General features: G+C 40.6%; 1 protein-coding gene and 1 pseudogene across 1 annotated transcript in view; one reads left to right on the top strand and one right to left on the bottom strand.

Moving 5' to 3' along the window:
* The window catches only part of LOC102871944 (mitochondrial translocator assembly and maintenance protein 41 homolog), a 152,373-nt gene that overhangs the window by 90,745 nt on the left and 50,356 nt on the right, over positions 1-11,272 (top strand). Inside the window, exons 6-7 of the mRNA XM_006895366.1 lie at positions 1,272-1,437; positions 2,606-2,668. Of these exons, the coding sequence (XP_006895428.1) occupies positions 1,272-1,437; positions 2,606-2,668 (229 nt within the window). The remainder of the gene's footprint in view (positions 1-1,271; positions 1,438-2,605; positions 2,669-11,272) is intronic.
* Positions 4,145-5,511, bottom strand: LOC102871535 (annotated as a pseudogene).

Genomic DNA, 11,272 nt, shown 5'->3' with positions numbered 1-11,272 from the left:
TAGACATCAGTAAAATTCATTGAATGAATTTTTTTTTTATGAAAAAATTTTTAAGAATATTCATCTCAGGGAACAACTCTGGTGGCCTAGTAGGGAGCTCTGGTGACCTAGCCAAAGAAGCAGCACTGCAATCCCAGAAGTGCGTGGTTCTAATCCACCAGATGCTCTGCTGAAGAAGGAAGGGCAATCTCTTCCTGTAACAGTTAGATCTGGTTTGATGGTACATGCACAAAAAATATTAAGATAAAATAAATTTCTAAAAATACATTCCTCTTATCTGTAAAATCTGAATTTAAAATATCTGGTTTTTCCTTACTGTTCTCTTAAAGTGAAAAGCTAAATATTTGTTGAAAAAAGTACAAAACAAAATCATTTCTGGAAAAGAACTTAATAAGGTTCTGAGGGCAACATTACCAGTTCTCAGCTCAGCGTGTTTAATGTTTACAGATTTTTTTAAATATACTTCCAAGTAGGAAAGCATATTTAGACTGGTAGTTAGGAAAGCCAGTTTCTGGCTTCCATGCAGCAGCTTACTTTTGACTCAAAAGTTTCTAGAATCTGATGTTTAATTGTATATACTTTTATTTCTGAATTTACCTTGATGTCATCAGAAACCATGTTGCAGCTTACTCATGTTTAACAAATAATGACAATTGAGATCGATTCCTTTACCTATTCTCGTACTCAGCTAACATTTTTAAGCACTTCCTTTGACCATGGGATTAAAAACTGAAAGAGTAGTCTTTGTCATCAAATTATTCTTATAGTTTGGCACACAACATGGTGTATAAAAGTCCCCACAAGTAAGAGACACAAAAGTAAATGCCATTCTGTTTCATTGACTGTGATCCTGGGCAGGCTTCTCAACTTCCTCATCTTTATGATGTGAATAATAATGTAAGTGTGTGGTTTTGATGAGATGTCAGTGCAGGTCGGCTCAGCCCTAGTTCTTTTAACTTCAGGATTTAAGACAAAAAGATATTTTAACTGTCGGAAATTAATCCTTTAAAGAAGCATCTGTTCTTTTCTCATGTAGAAATACAATGCTACAGAAAGACACTTGGAGTTTTGTTTGTTTGCTTGTTTTAAGTGACTGAGGATCCCAAGTCATCAGCTTCAGAAAGAAGAGAGAGTGCATCTCCTTAGCAGGCCACAGAGTCCAGGCTGTGGGGACATCTATGTTTATGTGCTTGCATAGAGATGTTACTGTCTTTGAATATTTATAAAATACAAAGCATTTTCCATACATGTCTTTTTTTTTCTCCCTCCAGCTAGATAAAAGTCCTGAAGGACAGTTCACTCAGCTAATGGCATTACCCAAAACCTTACAGCAACAAATAAATCATATTATAGACCCTCCTGGAAAAAACCGAGATGTAGAAGAAACTTTATTCCAACTTGCCAATGACCCTGATTGTGCACAGGTGGTACGACTAGGTACGTACTTGAACTTTCCAGCCATAGATGCATGCTGAACTGAGCACTGGGATCCACATTTATTCCTTCCTGCCTCATGAGATCAAGGGATTTCCTCGAAGAAGAAAACACTACTAGCCAGAATTTTTCCAAATCTAAATTTTTATTTGTTCGAAATGCTTCTAATTTTAAATTCCTGGGTCCTAAATCACAGTCAAATGTGAGAATTTTGTGTTTCTTTTCATTTGAAGAACATAACTCCCAGACGTTACTTAAAAGACTTGTATTCTTCGTGGTGATCTGAGAAGAAAGGAGCTTGGTTGCACTTTCACTGTTTTTGTAATATTGAGGACACAGCTTTCATCCACCAGCACCAGGTGGATGTAGCACATACTGCATTCAGCAGGGACACTCTGACATGGTCCATTTCCATAGCCTTATCTCCAGGTTTATCCAGAAATCTGAATCTTCTCAGCATAAACTTACTTCCTTTTGAGAAGTTAAAGATGATTTATGAGATCAGTCAGTAAAGAAACAGTTATGCTGCCTCCCCTCTCAGATAAGTAAATTTGCCTCTTTTCCTCCCGTTAAAATTTATTGAGCCCTGCTAGGGTGCAGACCTCTGGACTAAATGAAGTTATTGTAATGGTGTTGAGTACTGAACCACAGCCAGGCATCAAGGGCAGTATGTAGCCCAACTCCCTTTGTCAGCTCATAGACCAGCCTCAGATTTTCAGAGTAGATGTTTGGCAACCAGGCGCCTCTGCTGAAGATTGATCTGTCTTAGATGTGTTGTCAGCTGTTTTGGTTTTAATGTACTCTCTTTACAAGCATGATGTCCACACCTTGTTGAGGACATGAGACACTTGTTGCCCTTCATAGAGGAATCCTATGTGCATGTTTTTAGAGTGAAAGTGTTTCTTAGAGACAAAAATGTGCTTTTTATTTGTTTCCATCTTGAAACTCAGAACCAGCAGACTTAAAAAGGCTTAAAATCGTGAGATGGCCTTTAAGGGTGAGTCTGAGAGGAGGCCTAGAGCATTTTTGGTCAGAGTTCTTGGTCCTGATGCCCTTGTCACTGGCACTTTGATAACAGGAGAGAGACAAAATGGCCTCACTGGGTAACTGAGAGAATTCTGGCTTTGGGCCTGCAATAACAGTGGGATGTCCTTGTCATTCTCCTTTCCAGGCTTGTCTGCGATTGTAAGACCTTCCAGTGTGAGACAAAGCACTAAAGGCATCATCACAGCCGGTAAGAGCTTGAGAGCATCCTCGCCTGCTGGCTGTAGAGCCTTGGCCATGCCTACTAACAGGGAAATGTTCCACATCTGCTACGTACCTTGGAATGGGGGATTCTGAGTGTCATAGGCTGGATGATTGCAGCCTCTAAGGCAGAACAGCACTGTCATGTGGTCTAGAAGACTCACACTAGAGAGGTCCTGTCCTCTTTTGAAGCTTTGCTGTTGATTGTTGTTGAGTTGATTCCTAGTTACGGGGACTCTGGGGTGCAGAGTCGAGCCACTCTGTAGAATTTGCCTTGTAAGATAGCAGGACTTTCCAGCTAGTGGTCAAGTGCTTAACTATCTGTACCATCCAAAGACTTGGTGGGCAGTTTCACTGCCCTTGGAAGTTGTAATTTCTGAATAAATCCTTGCATGCAATTTTTCACATCATCTATTTTTTTATTATATTTCACTTTTCTTTTAGTGAAGGTTTACACAAAGATTTTTTTCATTCATTCATGCACTCTGGTTGTACTTTCTTCAAGACAGATTCTTTTTTTTTTAGAACTTTAAAAACATAAAATTTTATTTAAATTTGTGCACAGATAAAAAAATTTAGCAAACGGAAATAGAAATCTAGTTTTGATTCTTCCCCACCATTGCAATGGACATTAGTCAAAGCCACATTCTCTCAATTAGTATTTTCCTCTCTTTGTAGCACAGGTGGGTGGAAGGTGAGGTGGTGCGAGAAGACACTGAGACACAGTGCAACTTCATCTTTAGTATCTCAAAGTGACTTAATCACAAAGATTTGCATGAAATTCACAGTGTTACCGATCTTTATGTAAAATGGCATTTTCTAGTCCAAAATCACACATAAGGCATCTGGCTTTATTTTTTGTGTGAGGTAAACAATATACTCAATATTAAGGCAAATGGCAAAAGAAGACGTGTATGGGATATTAATGCAGATCTTCCACAAACCCAAACAATTTTGGAATAATACTAAGTTTTGCAAACATGTGTTAAAATTAGAAACTTATACAAACTGTAGTGCTTGACAGCTGTTTGTTTCAATGACTTAGCTTTTGGGGGTTGCCACATTCAACATAATATTGCCTGAGATTTTAATGGTTTGTGAATTTTATTATGTGGACTAATGTCCACAGAAATTCTTGTAAATGCACCTGGGATTGATTTAAAATTTTATATATATATTTCTCCATATAGACTTCTCCCTAATGTCAGCAAAACTCTGTGTACTGGGCAGGCTCCCCATGACAGAGAATTCAGGACATAGTGGTGATAGAGATTACAATTGAAATCATATTTAGGCTGCCTAGATAGCACAGGCAAAAAAAAAAAAAAAGACACTTCAAAGATATTTCACACAGTGATTCTTGTTTTCCCCAGCCCCTTTCTTCCCCCAATGGAATAACCGTTTTCTTCACAGTGATGGCAGAACTATCTTTGTATGGGAAAAATGGACTTCTTGCCCTTAGGCCTCACTTCTTTGCCACACTGGCCATGGCCTTCTTGGCTGCATCCTCCAGGTCGCTGGCTGAAGTAATGGGGAGTCCACTGTTGTTGAGTAAGGTCTGGGCCTCCTGGACATTGGTTCCTTCAAGTCAGGCCACCAAGAGCACCTTGAGTTCTAGCTCCTGGCAAGCTCAGATGATGCCATTGGCAATGATGGCACAGTTCACAATTCCACCAAAAATATTGACGAGGATGGCTTCAACCTTAGGATCAGCTGTGAGCAGTTTAAAAGCTTGATACACTTGGGCTTCCTTTACTCTACCACCAAGATCCAAGAAGTTGGCTGGCTTCCCACCATTCAGGAAAATGATGTCACAAGTTGCCATGGCAAACCCAGCACCATTCACAAAGCAAGCGATGTTCCCGTCCAATCCTATGTATTTCAGATCATATCTGGCAGCTTCATTTTCAATGGGCTCATTCTCTGACTTGTCATCCATGGCAAATATGTCCTTTTGATGGAATTCTGCGTTGTCATCAAAATTAATCTTGGCATCAAAACAGACAACTTGTCCTTCTGGAGTTTCACCAAAGGGATTCACTTCCACCTGAGTTGCTTCAATTTTCAGGAAGAGATTATACAGCTTCTTAATTTGATCTGCAGCCTGATTTTTCAAAGACCCACGGAAGCCTAGATTTTCTGCCATTCGTTGAGCTTGGCTGTCCTGTATACCTTCAAAAATGTCAATTTTCTCCTTAAAAATGAGTTCTGGAGAAGAAGCTGCCACCTCTTCGATGTCAACACCGCCTTGGGGACTGCCCACCAGGACAGGGCCATTGCAGGACCGATCCATCAGAATGGCCAGGTAGGTTTCTCTGGAAATGTCCAGGGCTTCGGCCACCATCACCTTGTTAATCTTCACACCTCCTTTTGGAGTTTGTTTCGTTGCTAGATTATACCCAATCATCTGTTTAGCCAGTACTTCTACAACTTTAGGGTCTTTTGTTAAATGAACGCCACCTTTCAGTCCGCTGTTGAAGATACCTTTTCCTCTTCCTCCAGCTAAGATCTGCGCTTTTAAAACAATTTATTTTGCATTTAGTTTCTTCGCTGCCTCGAGAGCCTCATCCGCAGTGTCTGCCACAAAGAATCTCTGCACCTTCACTCCGTTGTCCGACATCAGCTTCTTGCTCTGGTATTCCTGCAGGTTCAGCCATCTTCGTGAGGTGACTTGAATTGCCCTGTTCATTACTACCTTCTGGCTGATCCTTTAACTCTAGCTGGGTTTCAGAAAGGACACTGCATACCCTGAGACCCGGCCGCCAGCAGCCGCAGCCGCAGAGCCAAGCTTTGCACCAGCTTCCCGGCCTGCGCTGCCGCGGGGGACACCATCTTAACAGGAAACCAGGCCGACAGATTCATATTTTGACAGCTGATAGTATATTCAATAGTCTTTGTTAACACCACAGTTCAAGGCATTGATTCTGCTTTAGTATAGTTATCATTATATACTCACATAGTTGTAAAGAATGCATCTTCCTGTCCTCCAATTTTGACCTCTTCAGAGACAACTGCTTTCAATTATCTCAGTTGATAGCTGAAACTTGCAGGAGAATCAGCTCTGAGTCAGTTCCAACTTGATGGCACACAACAGTTGATTAGCTGAGTGTAATTTTAAAAAAACTTTTTGAAGGAGGCAGCAAATCTTATGTGAGGAGATCACCCATATATCTACTCATATCTTGGCTCTCTTAATTTAAGGTATATATCTATTAGTGAGATTACTGAATTAAATTGTTGCTTCTATTTCCAACTTTGTGAGGATGTTCTTTACTGTTTTCCACAGTGATTATACCATTTTATAGTCCCACCAGCAGTGTATGTGAGTTCCAGTCTCTCTACCCTCTTACTAGATTTTGTTGTTCTCTGTCTTACTGAATTTTACTGTTTTGGCTGGGATTAGAAGGTATTTCATTGTTGTGTAGATTTATGAATTTCTAACAGGTCAGGAGGGAGTTCTGGTGGCTCAATGGTAAGGAATTGAAGTGCCAACATAAAGGTGTGAATCTGCCAGGTACTCTGCAGGAGAAAGATGAGTATTCTCCTTCCATGCAGTTTACTGATGCTGAAAACCTGCTTGAGGGTCATCTGTGGGTGGGTTCAACTTGACAGAACACAACAACAATAACTAACAACATCATGCTGAGAAAGGTCAATGAAAGAGAGGAAAACCCTCAACAAGATGGATTGACATAGTGACTGTAACAATGAGTTCCAGCAGATCAGAGATTGTGAGGATGGTGCAGGATAGGACAAGGTTCATCAAAAATAACAGATTCATATGTATTTCCATTCCAAAATGGGACCCAATAGAGTGTGGAAATTATCAAACAATATCACTAATATCACATGCAAGCAAAATCCTGCTGAAGATTACCCAAATATGACTGGATTAGTACATCAACAGAGAACTACCAGAAATGTAAGCTAGGTTTAAAAGAGATTGTGGCACTAGACATTATTGCCAATGTCAGATGGATCTTGGCAAAAAGCAAAGAGTACCAGAGGAATGTCTGTCTTTGTTTCATTGACTATGCAAAGGCATTTGACTGTGTGGAACACAACAAATTGTGGCTAACTTTGAGAAGAATGGGAATCCCAGAATACTTGATTGTGCTTATGCAAAACCTATACTCAGCAAAAGCAGTCTTCAGAACAGAGCAGGGAAACATTGTATGGTCCAAAACTGGGGAAAGGAGTGTGTCAGGGATGTGTCCTGTCTCCTTACCTTTTCAATCTATATGCAGAACAGATCATTTAGGAGGCTTGGCTTATGAGGAAGAATGTGGCATCAGGACTGGAGGAAGACTCATCAACAACCTGTGTTATGCAGATTACACAATCTTACTTGCTGAAACTGAGGAGGGCCTGAAGCGCTTGTTGCAGAAGCTCAAGGACTGTCATCTTCAATATGGATTGAAGCTCAACATCCAGAAGACAATGATTCTTACCACTGGGCCAATTGGCAGCACCATGATAGATGAAGAAGAGATTGAGGTTGTTAAGAATTACAGTTGCTGCTCCCCCAGAGATGGCACCTCTCGTGGTTCGAATCCACCCTTAGCTCGGAGAGAGAAAGATAGACAGCCTTCTCCCACACAGTTTACAGCCTCTGAAAATCCTCTGGAGGGTGTGCAATGAGTTGTGTTTGCATGATCAAATTGGAGAACAGAGAAAGCAACTTGAGTCAATATACTGGTGTAGAACATTCTCGAAGTCTGGCTTCATTCCCAGACTGCTGAATTACCTGAAGGAGACAACATAGTCAGGCTGCCATCTTTATTGTGGTAGAACAGATTGCTCAAAAACTGTGTATCACACAACAGAGTTGGCTGGAACAAGCACAATTTAAAGACATTTATTTTCCATTTTGGTATATGATTCTTATCATGAGCTGACTCAAGACATGACCAAATAGACCTAGCCTTCCAGAGCTTTGCCCTTGGAACTGTGTCTTTATATATACAAAGGGCCCTCTATTATTTCTCTGACAAGTTTTCATCGTCAGAAGGAGAGTTGTGTGAGAATTTTATAAAGAAATCCCAAAACTTGCCAATAATTTAAGGGAGCATAACTCCCAATATTTTCATTTCAATGATAGGTATTTTACTATGGAGGTAATAGATTATGAGAGCCTCTGTTAATACTGTGAGTCATTTGTCTTATAGCTTTTTAAAGTTGCTTCTCTGTCCCTTTTTTATTTGTTTCAAATATGCAAGACCTGGTGCCTCAGATTCATTTCAGTATGGATGAGATTGTGTTGGAGATGTACCACAGGTCTTGGCCTATAGTGTGAGCATACATTGAGAGCTGGTAAAGCAACAATACTTGGGTTTGTGCAGACAATCAGGATGTAGTGTTAGGTCTCATTTTGCCTGTGAATCTAGCGCTCATACCTGGTACTTAAGCCAAACAAGTATCAGTGCAATTAAAACACTTTCTTAAATATCAGTTGTTACAGACTCCAGGAAGAAACCAGTGCAGGCCCATTGGGAGAAGCCTTCCCTGGCAGTCATTTTAGGCCACCTTTGCCAAGCATGCAAGATGCTACACAATCCTGTTGCTTCATCAGGTTGCTTTCCTCATCATCAGACACATTTGTAAATGAAGGGCTCACAAAAGGGTAAAAGAAACAACTCCCCAGGCTCTTTGCTCACCTTCCCTCCTTCTGATTTACTCTTGGAGCATTTAAGAAATGGGCAGTGGGAGCATATCAGTGTGTGGGTTTGGGGAGGTCTTGAAACAACGCTTTTCTTTTAGACCTAGCGGACAATGAGGATCCAAACCACATGGTAGTAAAAATGTCTCCTGAAGCAACTGGTTAAATTCTAGAAACAGGTTCCATGAATCAAGGTCAAGCCACATTTGCAAACCATTTAAGTCAGGATTGAAGAGTCTGACTTCTATTGGTATTTAATCCATATGTTGATATTTAAACCCTGCAATTTTTCCAATGTTTGGCTGCCCTTGAGTCCTTTTCTCCCAGTGGGTAAAATCAAGACTACGGAACTATCTCATAGTGTTCCCTAGTCAGGTCAGTTTCCATGTTTGGTTGGCAGGAGGTTACTTGCTTCTACCTCGGAAGCTGCTGGGAAACTTTAGCCTCTTAGAAACCCCAGAACTTATGTTCAGACAGAAACCCACTCATACAAGCCTCACAGAGCAAATCACAGCAATATTGGAATTGTTATTTTCAAGTGCTTACTTCACAACATTAAAAATTTTTTTTCTGGTGTATTGAAATTAAAAATAAAGTCATAACTTTTGATTTTAAAAAAAAAAAGAATTATATCTTCCTCAGCTCCGCAGTCAACACTCCTCTCACTAGCAAGTCAGGAAATCAAAAGACGAATTGTGTTTTGGGAAAATCTGATGTCAGGGATCTCTTCAGAGTACTGAGAAGCAACAATGTCAGTGTAGAGACTAAGGTACACCTGATCCAGGCCATAGTCTTCACAATTACATCAAAGACCTGGACAATGAATGATTAAGGATCAGCACCTTTGAGTTGTGGTGCTGGAGAAGAGTCTTGAACATACCATGGACCACCAAGAAAATAAATAGGTCTTTCTTAGAGAGGGTGAAACTTGGTTTCTCCCATGAGGCAAGGATTTTGAAGCTCTGTCTCACATAGTTTGGGGACATGGCTAGGAGGGACTTGTCCATGAAGAAGGACATCATGCTCGGAAGAGTGGAGGGACATCACAGGAGAGGAAAACCCCAGATGAGATGGATTGATACAGTAAATGGGGCAATGGGGGTAGGGGGTTTTGTAATCAGAGAGACTTGCTTCAGGACAGGGTATGCTTCAGAGCTTCTGTACATAAGATCACTATGAGTTGCAGGTGACTTGACGGCATATAACAATAGTAACAGTGATCATGAGCATTTTTTTCAAGTGTGTTTTCTGTCTGGTATCATCTTTGGTGAAGTGTCTATTCATAAATTCTGCCTGTTGTTGTGATTAGATTATTTGGTTGTGGAAGTGTTGCATTTTTTTTAGATTTTAGAGATTAGTTCCTTCATGGCCATGCCATTGCCATTTTTCTCCCCAGTACATAGACTTTCTTTTTACACTTTTGGAGAAGTTTTTTAGTTTACATACTTTTCAGAAGATCCCTTCCAGGACCTTATTTTTCAGAAGGTCTTAATCATCTGATTTGCTATTTGTGCATCTTTGGTTGTGTTTGGTTGTCTGTTCATGGAGTAAATTAAGACTCCTTAGTTGTGGCGTAGTACTTACTGAGCCACACTGCTATCCCGAAGGTTGTGCCTCTCTAGCAGTTTGAATCCACCAGCAACATCAAAAGAGAAAGCTGGGCAGTCTCCTCCTATGTGATTTACAGCCTCAGAAAACTGCTGAAGGATAAACTGAGTTTGAATTTTGGGTTTGTTTTGTTTTATTTTGTTTTCTGGGAATCCCGGTAGTCCATAGCTGTTGTCTGTAGGCCACTCCTTTCTGGAAGTTTAAATCTGTCAGCAGTCTCGTCCCATGTAATGTACAGCTTTGAAAACCTGTGAGAGGATGGGCTGTGAGTTCTGACTCTGTGTCAGAGACTGATTTTTTTCATTTGATTTTTTTTTCTTTGATGATTTTTATAATTGTCCATTTTACTTTTGGGTGTGTGTTCAATCTTGTGTCTTTAATTAGGTTTATTTGTAAATATTACATCCTCATGATATAAAGTATGGATCTTACTTCAATTTTCTGCAAATAAATGTCTATTTCTGCTGTACCATTGGTAAAGGAGCCTACCTCTTCCTCATTTAATGGGTTTTGGCCCTCTATCAAAAATCAGTTGTCCGTAGGAATGGATTTACTGATTGGTTTTCAAGTCGATTCTGTTTGTCAGTGTGTTTGACATCCTAGTACTATAGTGCTTTGACTGTCATGGCTAAAATTGAAAAGGTGAGACCTCATTTTCTGGTCTTCTATAGTGGTACTTTGTTTATCTAATATTTGTTTTCCATTTAATGTTACTGTTTGGTTTTTCTGTCTCCTTAAAGAGTAATGATGGACTGTGGTTCAAGATTGCATCATTTTTGTGGAGCATATATGTTGTTGTTGTTGTTATGTGCCGTCAAATCATTTGCGACTCATAGCGATCCTGTGTACAACAGCCCTAAACCCTGCTCTGTCCTGTGCCAATCACACTGCCTCTGACACACCAATCCCGATTACCCCAGTCACTGAATCAATCCACCTCATAGAGGGTCTTCCCCTCCTGTGCCGTCTCTCCACCCTCCCAAGCATGATGTCCCTCTCCAAGGACCTGTCCCTCCTGGCAACATGCCCAAAGTATGTCAGACGAAGCCCCAGAATCCTTGCCTCCAAGGAGTTGCTTGGTTTAATCCTCTCCAGGATGAATTTGTTTGTTTTCTTGGCAGTCCATGGTACATTCAGTACTCTTCTCCGGCACCACAACTTAAAGGCATCAATTCTCCTTCTGTCTTCCCTAGACATTGTCCACCTCTCTGATGCATAACAAGTGATTGCAAAGACCATGGCCCGGATCAGGCGCACCTTAGTCTCCAGAGAGACACCGTTGCTCTTGAATACTTTAGAGAGGTCCCTAACAGCAGACTTTCCCAT

The sequence above is a fragment of the Elephantulus edwardii genome, unplaced genomic scaffold (assembly GCF_000299155.1).
Source record: "Elephantulus edwardii isolate Elephantulus edwardi_28Jun2011 unplaced genomic scaffold, EleEdw1.0 scaffold00166, whole genome shotgun sequence".
Taxonomy (NCBI): Eukaryota; Metazoa; Chordata; class Mammalia; order Macroscelidea; family Macroscelididae; genus Elephantulus; species Elephantulus edwardii.
Note: the sequence above shows the minus strand (reverse complement) of the source record. Positions and strands in the feature narration are given on the sequence as shown.